The 17303-nt window shown below is 44.2% G+C and overlaps 1 protein-coding gene across 2 annotated transcripts in view; it reads right to left on the minus strand.

Annotated features, from left to right (window-relative positions):
* Positions 1–17303, minus strand: part of ctnna2 (catenin (cadherin-associated protein), alpha 2) — a 289592-nt gene that overhangs the window by 49485 nt on the left and 222804 nt on the right. For both annotated transcript variants that reach the window (XM_018735926.2, XM_018735927.2), the window contains one exon: positions 14741–14893. In XM_018735926.2, coding sequence (XP_018591442.1) covers positions 14741–14893 — 153 coding nt within the window. The remainder of the gene's footprint in view (positions 1–14740; positions 14894–17303) is intronic.

Consider the following 17303-nt stretch of genomic DNA (forward strand, 5'->3'; position numbering starts at 1 on the left):
TTAGCAGGAAAGCTGGAGAAGATTAACCACCTGGGATCCACGGAGAAGTGAGCAGGGAACTAAAATGTGATTTCTGTTCTTCATATGTTTTTTTTTTTTTTTTTTTGTCCTGTTTACCTTTATTTGGATTTAGGATTACAGTAGAAAAAAAAATAGAAGTTAAAGGGACCCTAAAGCTGGAGTGGATAATTTACAAAGAAAATGCTTTTGTTTATTAAGCTGATGCTTTTATTCAAGACACCTTACAATGTTAGATACCCAGCTTTACTATGATTTCACATTTATTCATTAAGCTGACCCCATTTTTCTATAGCAACTTTGTTGTTAAGCTACTCACACTAATTCACCTATTAATATAGCTGGGTAATTTTTACTGTATCAATTCAGGATAAGTACCTTGATCAAGGGTATTACAGCAGGAAGTGGGATTCGAACCTGTAGTCTTCAACTCTAAGAAGGCTCTAATCATTATGGTACCTGCTGACCCCCATTATTTACCCATTTATGCAGTAGGGTATTCTTAGTGTTTCAATTAACGGTAAGTATCTTAACGGCATTACAGCAGGGGAGGGATTCGTACCCAGGATCTTTAGATTTCAGAGTGATGACTGACTACCACACCACCTGCTGCCACCTAATTTGATAGCAGTTACAAAGAAAACACTTCCAGAGCAAGGCCTCAGAGATAAAGTTCTTAAACACGTATCAAGATTAAAAGGTGTTTTAGGCTCGGGGGAGGACAGACAAAAGGGCGAATCCAGTCAACTGCCACGTCCCACCCCAGCACACCCCACCCCACCCCCATCCCTCACACAGTTGAAACGGTGATAATATTTTCTTGGACGACTTGACCTCCGATAAATTGCGCTCCGCATTTAATAAGCTATCTCGCGCAAAATCACCGCTCCTTAGCGCTCCAGCATTCACCTAATTAATCAGCGGCCTCCCGGCCACCGCCAGCTTGTTTAATTCCGTATTTGTACCCCGGTAAAAAGCAGGGCCCTAATTAGGAGAGATGATCTATTCTGCGTAATGAGAATTGATGGATTTTCTTATGGTTCGTCAGGCGCTTTCGCTCCTTTTCTCCCCCCACTACACCAAGCGCAAATCACCCCCTTATATAAAAATGGCAAATGAAGCACCCTGTGATTAATGGACTCATTTTCTGAGGATTTAACTACACGACGACGGCCCACTTCACCCATAAAGCTTTCTGATGATTAGATTTAGACTGTGTCATTAAGTCAAACGGTTTTAAGATACAAGTACCTCATTCGGTCTACCGTCTAACACGCCAAAAAACATTAAGTTAGTTACCTTATAAGACACAACAGAGATGTTCCATCCTCCCCCCCAGCACACACACTTCTCGACGAGTTTATATTCCTTTCGACACAATATTAATCAACGGTATCTTCTTGAGGCTCAGTATTTCATTTTTGTCCACTCTAGAGGACAAAAGTATTTAAGTGTGTATCTCCCAAACTGTACATGATACCCCTTAATAGCGCCCATATGTCTGAGGGTGGAGTTTGGGCCGCTTCTTAGAAATATGTTTTCAGAACAATAACACGGTTAAAATATGTTGATTAACAAGACAGATAAAAGGTTGGCAGCGGGTACTGTACTGGTTCTAGTTGCTCACTTTGGATCTGAAAGGTACCGGCACCGTTGAGGAAGATATTTACCTTTAATTGCTCCAGCAAAAGTCATCCAGCTGTATAAATGGGAAAATTGCTAAATGGAGCTTATGACTGTTTTTTGCTTTGGAGAAAAACACCAGCTAAATGTTTGAATATATATAAACATGGAGTCTGAGTACATTTGAACTTTGGTAACATGGTGCTGCATGTATTTAAATTCTAATTTAATTTAATTAATATGCAGAACCTTTACAGTCAGCGACAGGCAGCTGCAGCCTAACAGGTCAGATGTGCTAATGTACTGTTGAGTGAGTGTGATTTTGAAAAAAGATAAAAAGAACAGCTATTACCATGTGATGACAACGATCTGCCCTATTTAAAGGTCGGCCTTATGCAAACGATGTCTAAATACGTTACTTTTCATTTCGCTTATTTATTCCCACCTTCGCTGACCTGAAGGTCGAGCAGTTAGAACATCGACTGTGGTGCCATTTAGTTGCCCCAGAATGTCTTTTCTGGAAATACAGCCTTAGAAAAATGAACAATGGTTTATTCGGGTGTGCAATTATATTTTTCGATGCTGTGGGTTACCAAGCAACCGCTAATGTTAAGCCCTGATTAGCATCCTTGTTTACCTGTTTTCTTAGGGGAAAGCACTTTGACAAAGGAAAATCCCTGTTCACCTTGCTGTTCTCCTTCTCACAAAGAGCTTCAGAACTAATGCAGGCAACTTGACATGTGGGATAACATTGACAGAAATGTACAAATAATGAGCAATGAGTAAAACAAAGGAAAAAATAAACATTCCCTGCTAAAACAGTGCTACCAAAAATCAAAAAAATTGCAAATGAGAAAAAACTCTGACAAAATCACTATTTGGCAGACTGGAGAAGAAAAAAGTAAATATTAATAAAGTTTTTTTTAAACTTAAATTTTAATTTTAAATAAAATTTTTAAGTTCCTTGGCCCAGAAAGTTACTGCCACGATACCAACATGCATCATACTGAGCGGCATGGTCTTTTATCTCTGTGCGATACCCAAACTTTGAGTTCTCAAAGTTTCGAAAGGAGGGCTTATAAAGGAAAGGAACAAGACATGGAAACAAGCTGCCCCAACAGCTGAACCTGACCGCAGCCCAAAATTTCTCTAAATATACCTAGAGTAGCTGTCAGCAGGGAATTCGATGCCGAAGTAACAGACCCTTCCTCCTTATGTTATGTACAAATGGTCAAGTGAAGAATTTTTGAAGATGAATTCCTGAACATTTTCCACTTTATTTATTCTTTTTAAATTGTATTTCCTTTATTGTGTCCATTTTTACAAATTTCTCTGCATCACAAAGCAGGCGTGACCCGTGTTTACCTGCCAAGCATATGGATGGCAGTAAAGATCACTCAATTCAATTCTCTTCCGCAACGTTCGCGGCTCACGTCCGGTGACTCTGGATTTGTGAACAAATCAGTTTACAAATTTTAAGTTCCAAATTGTTGTTTGTAAACCAAGGAGCCGGTGTGTTTGTCATGTTCAAATATAGAAAAATACACGTTATTCATCAATGCTTTGGTACGGAAATGGCCAGCACAGTTCTTTTTCTCTAAGACGAGCTGGAGCATAACATCCAGCAAGGAAAAAAAAAAAAAAAAAAAATCGTATAATATCATAAACGTATCAAGCTGAGCTCTAATTGCATCACCCAGCAGACATCCAAAGAGCAGAGCACAATCAGGAATCCACAGCGATGCATTATAATTCTGCAATAATGCAGATTTTAACACGCTCATGAACATATCTGGTGTTTTATTAAATAACTGGACAGCAGGCAAATTTCTGGCTTGCCAGTGTTTCTCGAGGGCGATCTTTTGCAAGGTAATGACCACGCAGCAGGGCGGCACGGTGGATAAGTAATTGTACTGCTGTTGTACCCTTGAGCAAGGTGCTAAATGGGAACCGCTTCAGTAAATACCCACTTCTACAAATGAAACTGCAGCGTGTAGCCGTGAGCTTTGAAGGTAGCCACGCTAAACGCCCATAGAACGACAGCTACAATAATAATAATGCTAACCTTGAATTTTTCTATTAAAGGTATTAACTTGGAATCACATTAGAATGAAAACTCTGAATTCCAGCTCGTCAAACTACATTTTGTTTTAACCTCAGAGCGTGAACCGACAGCAATGTGAAACGTTTAATATTAATGGAAGGCCACATAAATTTAAAAAAAAAAAAAAACCCCAAATATTATTTAAATGAGACAGAATGATAAAATAATAAAAAGGATCAAAAAAGGCATTGCCGCTGTGAAATAAAAAGGTGTGCGACCACGTTATGCACTCAAGTTAAAACTAAAGCAAAATGTTAAACACGTGGTACATATTATGGTTTATTTACACCGGGAGGGTCTTTATTCAAAACTTCACCATCTGGCTTAAATGACGCTGACAGATTATACCACTTAATTTATTTATTTTAGTTGCTTAGCTGACAGTTTTATTCAAAAGTGCTCACAGATTTATCATTTTATTGAGCAGTATGTTTCAGCCCTGAACAGGCATTCAGCACCAGGGCTTATCCATGATCTGAACCCACGGAGCCACGGTCGCAAATCTAGACCCTTATTACTAATAACTATTATTTAGTGGATGTTTTTTTTTATATACCCAAGGCCATTTTCAATGTCAGGTCTGTACACTCAAGTACTTAAAGTTATTTACCCATTTATACAGCTGGGTAATTTTTACTGTATCAATTCAGTGAAAGTACCTTGATCAAGGGCACTACAGCAGGAGGAGGGACTCAAATCAGGGACTTTTGATTACAGGGCAAACGCTTTAACCGCTACACTACCTGCTGTCTTAGCTGAGCCAGCTGCCACATACTGCACTGATTCTAAGTGAAAAATATACACCGTTAAAGTACTCAGTGCCTTTTCTTTTCACACTCACTCCTCCGCAGGGGCCGGGGGATCCATTAGCGCCTCCAACATCACCTCCGCACCAGACTCCACCCTCCTTCCCTACAATAGAGGGGTTGCCACCTCAACCCTACCAAAGACGCCCGGCACATCCCCATGATTTCACTTTAATCCAGCGGGCTGATATTCGCACCTAGAACCACTGCGCGCCAAACAGGCGTAGTTGTAGCCGTCAGCCCCCAGCAGAAGCGGTCAAAAAAGCGGAAACGGCAACGTTGAAACGGACACACGAAGGAAGGATCCAAATGAGCACTTTGCAACAAACCCGCCGCTTAATCTTTAATGCGGATTGAGGAGCAAATTAATTTTCCATCCCGTTTTTTTTTTCCCCGGTCAAACAGGCGAAACAACATGCAACATGAGTTACAATGAAGTGGCGCACCGTTTCACTTGTTCGAGGCGGGATCCATAGCAAATCAATCTGAACTGCTGGCCAGCGTAACGCACCTAACGGGCAACTTGACCTGTTGAAGGGTCAACCTCAACGGGGAGTCCGAGCCTCCAGCGCGCGCATCAGTGCCCCCTTCCTGCCAAGTGTTCACCCCCCTGCGCAGAGCTACCCCCGAAAGCAGCGGTGTTCATGTCCAGCAGAGATTACCAAGTATGTAATGATATTATTCGCATCACTTTACCGAACTAATTACCGGTACAGAATTAAAGAGCTTTCAAATTTACACGAAAAGAGGCTTTTCATGCACTCCACCCCCAAAGCCACCAGCATTGCGGACGACCCCGTGCACCCCTCACAAACTCTTCACCCTCCTGCCATCTGGTGAAAGGTACCGAAGCATTCGGCCCTCACGGCCAGACTGCGTAAGTTTCTTCCCCCAAGCCGTCAGACTCCTCAGTACTCAGAGACTGAACTGACACCGGAAGTTGCGTACCGGTCGGTGCTGAACTGTCCATCATTGTGCCTATTGTCCTGTTTTAGTAATTGTTGGAATGTCTAGCGCCGTTTGCACAAGTTGCACACGTGCACTTTATGTAGTCTGTGTAGGTAACTCTGTGTTGTTTTATGTAGCACCACGGTCCTGGAGGAACGTTGTTTCGTTTTACTGTGTACTGTACCAGCTGTATATGGTTGAAATGACAATAAAGCCTCTCTTGTCTTGCTTTGTTGGGCAGTCAAAGACTTTCTCAGCGGCTACCATGGCACTGGTTTATTTTGTGTTTAAGATCCTCTTTGCTAAAATTAACAACGGGCTCTTCACTGGTCTGCTTGAGACAGGATTTTTGGAGGTGAACACATTCGAGCGTTATTATATAAAGCCTGCATGGATGCTACGCTATGCTAACCATTTTACTTTAATTGTCATTTCAATAATCCCTCACATTGTGCCAGCGAAATAATCCCCTTACAACACTACAGCGTTTTTTTTGGAGACCGTCCCATGACCTTTAGGAACACCCAAATAAGGGTCATGACCCTGGGTTCGGGAACCACTGGTGTACAGCAACTATTAATTGTCTAACACGTTTCCATCTGCAGCGACACCTTTAACGGCACTGACAGCTGTTGAACGGCAATAAATAACCCGCTAATCCGTTGGCTGCGGACAACAAGTGTAGTTACGTGAAGAAAAGCTGATGTTCGACCTCCGTCTTAAAGCTCATTTATTTTGGAAAATAGGGGTACAATATTGAAGACATTTTGAAAAATCGGAAGTCAAGGCATCTATAATTACTCCCTCCCGTGCCGTTGTTGAGAGATGCATTAATTGCATGGTGGGTATCAGATGAACTACTTGGGGCGTTAAGAGACGTTCAAGGAGACCCCGCGTTGAATGAGGTCACCTGACTGTGGATCTTAGTTTTTTCTCCAGGCAGATGCCTGCATATGTCGAGTTCTGCTGTAGACAACGTATCAGTAGAGTTGTCAGTTGATCCGTTTATGGGATGCGGAACATGGAATAAATCACGATTCAAAGAGAACTTATTTGTCGGAGACTCGTAAAGGCTTCAGTTGCGTTGAACAGAATTTGTGCTGGAGAAACCTGTGACGAGGATGTCGGAAAATGCCACGTGATAATAAAATATGTTCGATTTACATGGCCATTCCTGATGCTTGAAATAAAAAAGAACCATTTCCAGACTGAAAGGACTTACCGAGTTATTTAATTGATCAGGCTAAGAATGATGGAAGTGCATATTAATTCTAATCACTCATTAACTGAAATCAACCGTTTTTGCATTTTATGAGGGAAATAAACGTACACAAGCGAAAATGGATTTTCCTCATATTTTCTGCATGTCAGGAAATACACAAAAAATCTAAATTAGTGCCATTCCTCAGCTAAGGCCTGCGGTGTGACTGTGTGAATCGTGCCACTCACTCATTCAATCGGCAGCTCGGTCAGGGATAATGAGTTACGAACACAGTCTGAACAAAGAGCGGTGCTCACAGGGGTCCGGATGGCCGGTGATGACGAGAAGCGCTCAGCATTCGGCCCGGGATATTCATTTAGTTGCATTTTTGAACAGAAGCTGTCTAAATGAGAAATGTATTGGACGACGGGAGGTGCGAGGACCATGGCACTTCCTGAGAGGCAGCAGAAAATGACACCTGCGCCCGCTGTACAGTAAGAACAGCGAGAGGAGAGCAACCGCTAAGTCCCAATCAAAAGATCCTGCGACGATACATTGTAGACCAGATGCCGCCAGTGACAGTGTCCCAGGAAATGGCTAATTAACCAATTAATTAATCATGCAATTAATTTGAATAATTTAGCGCAGCGGTTCTCAACTTGGGGACCACGTACCTGTTGTTGGCCCACTGACAGTTTTCAGGGGGGTCATGAAGCTTTGAAAATAACATTGGCTAAATAAAAAAAGCCGAACATTCAGAATGGAAATAGAAGTATAAAAGTTAAGAATGAATACTGTTACTATGGTACTGCTATCTATGCAATCAAATTTCTATGCAATAAGTTGAGTGCAACATTTTCAAATTTTCCCACGATGGTTCCTTAAAGTTCATCTTTCCTAAAGGGGGTATGGCCTAACAAAGGCTAAGAGCCCAGGGTTAGAGGTCAGTCTCGTATACCACTGTTCCCCGAAACAGACAGTGTTATGATTTTCAAATAGACTATTTCCAACCTGTACATAAGTAGTGCAATGGAGTTCTTTGCATGCTATGTGTGACTGTGCAAAACCCGCACATGGTATATAATTCCCCATAAAATTATGGGTACTCACAGAAAGGCAGAAAATTTCCCACAAACCTTACACGAAGCTTTATTTACTAGCCTTGAAAAGAAAAAAAAGTTATATGTGTGTATACAGATAAATAATTGTAAGTCCATGTAGAGCAAATGGAAAGAATTAAAGAAGTAAGTGTAAAATGCAGAAATAAAGAAATAAGTATATATGCACAGTACAATAGTCATTTTTTGTGTGTGTAATTCCCCAGAGATGTGCAGGGTAATTAGGGAGATTGCGCCGAGTGTGTAATATATTACAAATGAAAGTACGCTTATTCAGAGCGTGGCTCTGGAGTGCAGTGTCAAGCCTTATTTTTTTCTTCCTTTGTCATACTTAATCTTGCATAATCCACTTAGTGTCGTATCTGGAAAACATGACAGGAATTCCTGTAGCCCTCTCCATGTCTCGCCGTGGCTGTCTCCCGCCGCCCGTCTTGCGGTGGGGGCGATGCCTTGCTTTCTGGATTAGCTTATCTCTGCTGGTAAGCAATCCAAGCGGGGGTGCTGGGGTAAAAAGCAGACATTACCAACCCATTGTCAAGACTGCACTTCGGTAATCTAACGGTGGTTTAACCACGGCACGGCTCGCCATGCCATTGGGTGTTGTGCGGTTTCTCAGTAGCTCCCTTCACACACCACGGCGAACAGTGTACAAAGCTGCAGAAGAGAAGACGGCTCACCTGGTTTTGGAACCTGCCCATCAGAAGTGTGTTCGTATCCTACGTTTTGGCTCTGAAAACGCGACCCACCCACCCATCTATCCATTTATATGTCTATCTGCTCATCCATCTACACTACCTACAAGTATACAGTGCCGGTCAAAAGTCTGAGTCCACTCGGACAACCAAGGCAATACATCCAGGGGACAAGCTGGACAGAAAAGCGAAAGCAACGCAACTGACATGAACTGCTGCAGAAGAGCTGGGAAGACCTTGCAGCTCATTTCCAGCAAAAACTTGTTACCAAATGCTATGGGGGGGGGGGGGGGGGGGGGGGGGTTCTAGGAGGTGTACTCAAACTTTTGACTAATTCTGTTTACAGACAAAACATTGTATGGTCACTTGGTGGAACAGCAGCAACTGAAATTTCCATAAAACAAAAGAAGCGCAGTAAGAACAGAAATAAGAGCTCTGTGTGACAGTACGTCCCTTCGGCGGTCCAACCCGCCGCTCTCTGGCCTCGCATGGCTTGAAGCCCACATCATATCGGTGCGTGCAGATGCGCTCTGGATCCCATATGGGAGCGAATGCCAGCGCTGGCTTGCATGCGGTTTGGCAGCTGGGCATGGGCGGAAAACGCCACAGTAAACAACTCCAAACTGCCCCCGTCAGTTTGATCTGGCTCAAACGGCTAACAGCCAACACATTGGGCGACGGAGGCATTAAGAGGAGTCGATGGAGAGCGGAGCGCTTGGAACCGACAGCCACACCAAGTCATCATTAGAATCTCTGAACTACGCGAATGTAGCACGTTTCGACCGTGCGATCGCCGCTCTGTGTCACGGAAGCAACGTGACGTTGTGATACACACCCGGCCTCGGCGTCAGCACCAATTACGGTAATATGCTAACAATATTCCAGATGATCATCATTATGATTACCGTGACTGGGGATTGTCGAAGGCCAGGCTCATGACGGATTTGATGCCGCGTAATGATACATCTATTTGCATTACTAATTGATCAAACGGTCATGCAGGCAATTCTGAAACTGCTGCCCTTGGCGTCCTGAAAACACAAATTATCGGAGAGGCCTGCACTCGTATTGATCCACCTGTACTACATCACACTGCAATCACCATAAACCATAGTCTAATACACACCTGTCAGCCCAGATGGCTCCTGCCGGGAGATTTTTGACACAGTGAGAGATGCGTCTGCACATCGGGTGAAGCATCGCTGGATATTCCATATTAAATTACGCCGCGGCTGAACTCCTCATCGGAGACGAGGAGCCGAGCCACACCACATCCTGGCGACTAATTATTTTATTAAACTTAGCCAGATCTAACAGCAGAAGGGGGCGGGGCTGCGTGGGATTTTAGATCTGACACCTACCTCCCACCAAAACCGCTACTGCACGTGGTTTCCTAGGAGACGCTTACTTCTAGTGGAAAGGATATTGCATACAGGGCCAGGTCACAGCGATCCATCCATGTCCCATGTTCCAGAACATTCCACAAAACTCTCACCACACATCCATATTTACTGCCACGACCCATGTGACATATAGCCCCTGAAGGCCACTTCAATATCAGTTCAGGTACAAATCGCTACTGTGCCTGCGTAAACATTGTCTATTTATCCATTTTATATATTTTTATCGTTCTTGGTAATATTCCGGGTGAGCGAACTGCTCGCCACATAAATCAAGGTGAACTGATGAATAGGTGCTGTGGCAAATTACAGAGCAGCTTCCCTCGACTTCCTCTCCTTGATCGTTCCTCCAAACTTATCGCCACATAACATATGACAGAAAGGAGAAAAGTATTTATAAAAACAAAAGTAATACAGAATGCATAATTACCTGCATTTATAATTCATTTGCATATATTGCAATGTATCCGCAGTCAGTCCTGCATTACATCAATCAGTACTAATTATAATACAGAAATATGCAACACACATAAGTAATACCTATTATAATGTGTAGCTACTAAGCAGATACGTGTAACTGTTTAAAAAAAAAAAAAAAAAAACCCAGTATACTCAGCCTTTGATGACAAAGCGCAGAAACACCACTAAGTACTCTTGAAACGGATGAGAACCAAAATCCAGACTCTCAGTAAGAGAGCGGTTATAAATCTCAGCAGCAACGGCCACCATCACTTCCGTCCATGGTCAACCGGGGTGTCGGCTGACGATCCGGAGGCCAGAAAGCTGGAAGCAGCCTTTTAATCACAAACACACCAGCAAGATAGACGGGTGATTCGGTTCAAAACCAACCCACGGCGTTCCACACCAGGAGCAACGAGGGCCAGGCTGACAAGGAGAGACAAAGGGAAGCCAAGCTGACCGCTAGCCAGGGTGCCACCCCCTTCTTTCATACGCGATCCACGTTGACCGTAGCCCGGATCTTGAGCTCAACAGCCCGAGAGGGTCTACCAGTCGGGCCTACCAGTCAGGTCTGGCAGGGTGTAGGAAGAAGAGAAAGCCAGGCCGCATCTCCGGTCCTAGCAAAGAAGGCGGTGAGGACAAAGGCACAGCGGAGGAAAACCTTAGAGCTCAAAGGCTTGAAGGGATTCGCATTTCTGACCTCATTACACTTCTACGTTATGACAAGTTTGCATCGTGGTCTTTCTCCATGCCCTTTTGGAGGAACGCAAACAGAATTGCACAAAGCTGTTAGAGACTTCTGCCTTGTATGAAATATCAATGCCTGAAGAGTTAAAAAAAAATTCGAACGACATATACGGTGACGTCGCTAATGCTGTCCCTTAAGCTACATAACATCTATCGCAATAATCGCCAAAAAAGTAGACACAGAAATAAAGAAAAAAAAAAAAAAAAACACGTTGTGCTGTTCTGTATTATCCTGTTCTTTTTCCTTTGATTACACGAAAGTGCTAAAATAAGATTTGAAATACAACAGGAAAACGTCTTTTCTCGAGAGCAACAAGGTGGGGTATATTTAGAAACAAACACTAGGAGACCGTTGTGTTTCGTCTCGAATTTTATGTAATACTGAGGATGCTGAGAGTAAAGTATGTGGGGAACTGTTGCATTGCTGTGGAGAAGCTGTATAAAAAAATAAATTAGGCCACAACCCAAGGGAAGAATATAAATAGAGAACAAAATAAGAGGCCGAGAACAGAGCTCTGCAGGACACCGCCTGAAACAGGATTAAAATCCCATCTCCCATATAAACGTGACGTTTCCCTTTCAGTCTCTACCAACAGAAAATGTAGTTTAGATATGTTTCCCCGAAATTACTGAAGACATTGGGGGCGAGAAAGGGATTGTTTGTTCCTTTTTGCAAGGCAAGGACCCCGTGGCAGTGTTAAAGACATTAAGCATAGAAAGGTGCGTGGATTACAAAGCAAAGGCGTCGCTGCTTTATGTTGCGTTGTAAAGAAAAACCGTAAACCAGGAATCTTATACTGGCGGGTACTCGTTTTTTGGAGGTAAAAGAAACGTAAGAAAAAGTGTTTATTTCAGTCGATCTAAAAGTAACATGGTGAGGACTTTTCGTTAATTGTTAAAAAGTTAATTAGTTAAAAAGCTGAGTTCCGGCCTGTTAATGACACTTTTCACGTATCCAAATAGCTATGAAGTCCTTGCCTTATACAGCGGAAAAAAAATAAAGAAATAAATAAAAACTTTATAAGCACATTTACACACAATGTCTCTAATGCGGACGATAGTTAAATTGTTTCATTAATCGAAACCTCAGCCAGAACACCTATTCAAACTTCTCTTTTTGTTGCATCTGTTCATTTAGTTCACGCTTTTCGCCAAAATGACTTACAGTGTTAAGCTACTTACACCAATTCGCCACTTCTAAAGCTGGGCCATTTTTACTGTATCAGCCGAAGGTAAGTACCTTGACCAAGGGTGTTACAGCAGGAGGTGGGATTCAGACCTGCAACCTTTGAGTCTGGAAGCAGCAGCTCCAACCACTGCATCACCTGCTGCCAAGTGAACGCTGGAGAGGAACAGGGGTCGTTTCTGTGGATTGCTTCCAAAGTGTCCCACTACGTGATGCCGCAGGTGGATGATGGATAACTGGACGACTGCTCTGGCCCAGCCTCTGCTAATTAAGGTCGTTCAGATCACACCATAAATATTTTCCTGCACGGCAACCTGGGGTCCTCGGTGTTATTTTGTCCTGTACGGCTCTCTCCAGGCCTATAAAATTATCTCCTTGCTAATTACTGGCCTCTACACCTCCATCACGGCGCAATAATGAACCTGTGAAACAATTAAGAGCCGTCTGGTAAACTTGTAAAGGGACAAGTTGTGCGGTAGGTATGCAGAGTGGGCCAGAACAGTGGTATGAGGTGGCCCTCTTCAGTGATGCCCATCTGCAGAGACTTCAGCGTAAAGGAGAAGGACGGCGCTCGGGATACACGGCGTGCCCATGCCAACAACAAAGTGCGTCAATGTAATGGACCAAGAGTGGTCATTGTCCTACACCATGACCCATCTGCGACACTGTGAAAAACTGGTTTGGTCATGTCCTGAATGCCCTCAAATGGCGAAAACCCAACTCAGATCCTGAGATCAAATGACGAGGAGCAGCATCCTTGTAGGAATTCTGAAGCCACGTCACGCCTGGTTTGAGGCACAAGATGACGTGTCCAAACAGACGTGTAATATGAGCTTTATACACACTGGGGTGTACCATTACAGTTACAGTGCTAGCTTTATTATAAACTATAATTTACTCCTTTCTTCAAGGTGTCTTACAGTCCGAGGTTTGTACACTAGGCTGCTAACAATGATTTATCCATTTATACAGCAGGGTAATTTTTTACTGTATCAGTTTTGGGTAAGTACCTTGATCAAGGGTACTACAGCAGGATGTGAAACTCGGACCTTCGACTGCACTAACCACTACGCCACGTGCTGTCTCGAGCCTATTGCCTTTACCCCATTAGAGTTCGGCACCGAGGGACCGACCCCATGTCGTAAACTGCTCTTCCCACTGTTACCTTTTGCTAAATGGCGAAACCGTGTTAAACCGCATTCCGTTCTGCTCTGACCCAAGAAGCGCAAAGTGCTTAATCGACAATTTGACCTGCCATAAACGTCACGAAATGAGATTTAGCGTGAATACTATCGATACTCCTGTTCCAATGGCCTGGATGCTAATTGCATTTTTGCCACCTTAGCCGTGTGCGTTGCTGCAAATAAAAGCATTTGTTAAGTAAATTAAATTTGAAATGTAAATCCGATATCCCATCAATGACAATAAAATCAAGAGGGTAAGAACAGAGGACTGCGGGCGGCGAAACTGCAAACAACTGGAGAACATGGGTGGCTAGAGTGTATAGATTATTTTTGGGGCCTCAGGTTTGAATCCCACCTCCTGCTGTATGCTCTTGATCAAGGTACTTACCCTAAATGACACAGTAAAAATTACCCTGCTGTTTAAACTGGTAAATAGTTTAAAAGTTTAAATCTCCTTGGAGAAGAACATCAGTTAAATAAATAATTGTCTTCTGGAGCTGTGAACAACATGAACTTGCCAAAGAGACAGATCCCTAAATCTCAAAACACATCCTCTAAGTTTACATTTATCTGACACTTAGGGGGCAAAAGAATGGTTCTCGGACCCCCCCTCGGTGAGCCAGCAGTTGGTATTGCGGTAATGAGAGAGACTGCTTAACTGCTGGGGGTCCTGGCATCTGGCTGCTGTGGCCCCTGACTCCTAGCTAAGCGATGCCCAACAACCAGGTCAAGGTCATTTGCATAATCAGAATGCCCTGTTTTCCCAGGCGACTGTGACATTTACATATATTCATTTATTTGATGCTTTTCTCCAAAGTGACTTACAATGTTAAGGGACTTGCAATTATTTACCCATTTATACAGCTGGGTCATTTTACTGGAGCAATTTATGGTAAGTACCTTGTTCAAGGGTACTACGGCTGGAGGTAGGATTCAAACCTGCGATCTTTTGGGTCCAAAGGCAGCAGCTCTTACCACTACACTACCAAGTGCCCCAAAATGTCCCTTCTATCTGCCTTGCAAGTGAAGATATTTGCAACTATGTTATTGTTCCGAGACAGTAAATCGCAAGAAAAGAAGATGCCATGAAGACTAAAAAACATGACAGTCCAGAAAAATGTCTCTAAAAAAGTCTAAATGGAGTAGGACGTAGCTTGGGGATTGATGGAAAAGAAAGAGGGGTACGTGAAGCATGCACACACACACACACACACACACACACACACACACACACACACACACCCGCAGACCCACCTCCACCAGCTTGTTAGCGTGCTCACGGAAGACTTGGGCGTACTCCTTGACCTCCTTCTCGTTGCCGCTCTTGGCCGCCTCGATGAGGACGAGCAGGGGCACGTTGGTTTCCAGGAAGGAGTCCGAGATGTGGTCCATCACCGCTTTCCGCAGCTGGAAAACACAGCAGGCGACTCATGGGTTGGTTAACGAACCAGAACCCCAGGTTCTGCGATGGTCAACTCCAGCATACTTTGTTCCCTCACAACAGCAGTTTGGTTGCATAACACATTATATAGGCATTAATTTATGGCTCGATAAAAGGCCCACGGGCCGCTCTCCGAACACCGCTCACGAAGAAGTTGCGCCTCATTAGCAACAACAGATTCACATTTATTTCTGACTCTACACACACATACACACTTACCGCTCAACAGGTGTGAGATTCACAGTAGAAGCATCTCATAGGGAAAGACCGGGTGTGGGCAGTCATGTTCTACTGACTCAGGAAGGTAGGGTGAGGAAAGTCACGGTGCTGCATACACACACACACACACACACACACACACACACCAACCATGCTTACGTCTCCCGAAATTGAACGTCTGCAGCAAAGGTGTGTGTACTAGCCCGCCCTGTCAAAAGTGAGTCAACACCGTGTGGGAGTGCCGCTGCCTCGTGCTCCTGCTAATGCACTCCACCGGCGCAGACAGTCGCTTATTATAATTATTATTGTCGTTCTTATTATTATTATTCTCTTTTAAAAAAGTATATACCGTAGACAGGGAGGAAGACGAGAAAACAATGGAAAACTCTCCGAAACCGCAAAGACCATCTGTCAGCCACTAGCATGCGGTCGTGGGTTTGTACACACACTTGCACAAACACACTCGCATACACTCAGACACAGCCAAATAAACGCTGCATTGCAGCAGGCGGTGCCGATAGGAGCTTTGTACCGCGCTTTTACGAGGAAGGTTAATTCGTCCCAAGCTGTGAGCCCCACTGTGGTTCTCCGTACTCTCCCTGTGTCGTTCCGCTCTCCGGCGGCGCGCGTTAAGCTCTCCAAGCGCCGAGTCGCTTACGATAGTCTCGTCCACGTCCTGTGCTTATATCACGCTGGGTGTCGAATGACTATACGTTTATTTTGCTTAGCTTAGCTTTATTCATTTAACACTTTTCTTCATGCTCAGCAATTTAAAGTGATTTGCCCATTTGTACAGCAGGGTCGTTTTTACTGTATCAGTTTAGAGTAAGCACATTGATCAAGGGTACTAGAGCTGGAGGTGGGATTCCAAACTGTGTCTTTACAGTACAAGGCGGCGGCTCCAATCACTGTGCCACCTGCTATCCTAATAAATCAGCTCCTTGGAAGGGTATTCGTCTACGGGACTCCGTCTAATAAAGCAAGGACTTCCTGCGGCTATATAGTGGGACACGACCGGGGACAGATGTTCCGCTGCCTGCTAGCGTGCGCGTGCGCCGTAAACTCCTGCATGAGGCTGATCGGTCGCTAAGTCCACGTAGGCCCGGGATCTCAGACGACCCCGACTGGCCTGCGGTGACACCTAAAGAGGCAGACCGTCTGCCAAGAGCAACCGCCATCAACGTGTCACCTCCGACCCCCAAAGCTGAGGTCCCCCGCCCGCCGTCCTACTGCCAGATCCGATGAAATTTAGCGCTAACGTTTCTTCGCAGGATGAAAACGGAGCCTGAAATGGACGACGCCGATGAGACATCGGCGGGCGACGGGCGCTCCTCCTCAAATTGCTTTCCGGAGCGCTGCAGATGTTTGGCTGTTTGCGAATTACCTGCTTCTCTGCTTGTATTTACTTATTAATTTTGTTTCTTAATTGTAATCCAGATGGCGAGTTAGCGCTAGCGGAATTGCTACGGCGTGCGCCGCTAATAGAGTCTAAATATTATGTAAACAAAAGAAGTCAGAATGAGTGGAGGGCCTCTGTGTGCGGCGCTCAGACGAGCCGGGAGATCGATATCCGCGTGGCCACAGATAAGCGAGGGACCTCGCGATCTTCAGAAATGAGATTAGCGGCCGTTTTGCAAATTAGGCGTTCTTTTTTTTTTTTTAAATTGGAATCTTTTTTTGGGCTGAAACATCTGCTGCGAACATGGAAGCAGATGTGTTTGAAGGCTAGCGCCAAAGACCCTCCCGCAACTCATCAGTCGGCGGTCCGGGGAATCGGCCTGCCCGTCGCCAACGTGCCGCTAGCCTCCAGATGGAATGTGCATTGCAGCTCCATGTCTGTTTGCACCTCGCCGCAATCCACGGAATAACGCACAAGTCTAAAACATGCAATTAAGCGAAAAGAATCCAATTATACAGTGCACCACAACTGGAGTTTGAACCGAAATTCACCTTTGCGTTGTTCTGTCATTGCACTCATGGCCTTGTACTGATAGGAGGGCTGGATCTGCGGATCTTTTATTTTGTTTTTTTTTTTTTTTAAATTGACACGTCAAAAGCAACCACAACATAACCACGGCAAAACGGAATGCGCAAATCGAGGCAACAGTGCTCACATTTCATAGGGAAAAAAAGAGGTCTCAAAACACAAAAGGTGCA

Source organism: Scleropages formosus, chromosome 16 (genome assembly GCF_900964775.1).
Source record: "Scleropages formosus chromosome 16, fSclFor1.1, whole genome shotgun sequence".
NCBI classification, from domain to species: domain Eukaryota; kingdom Metazoa; phylum Chordata; class Actinopteri; order Osteoglossiformes; family Osteoglossidae; genus Scleropages; species Scleropages formosus.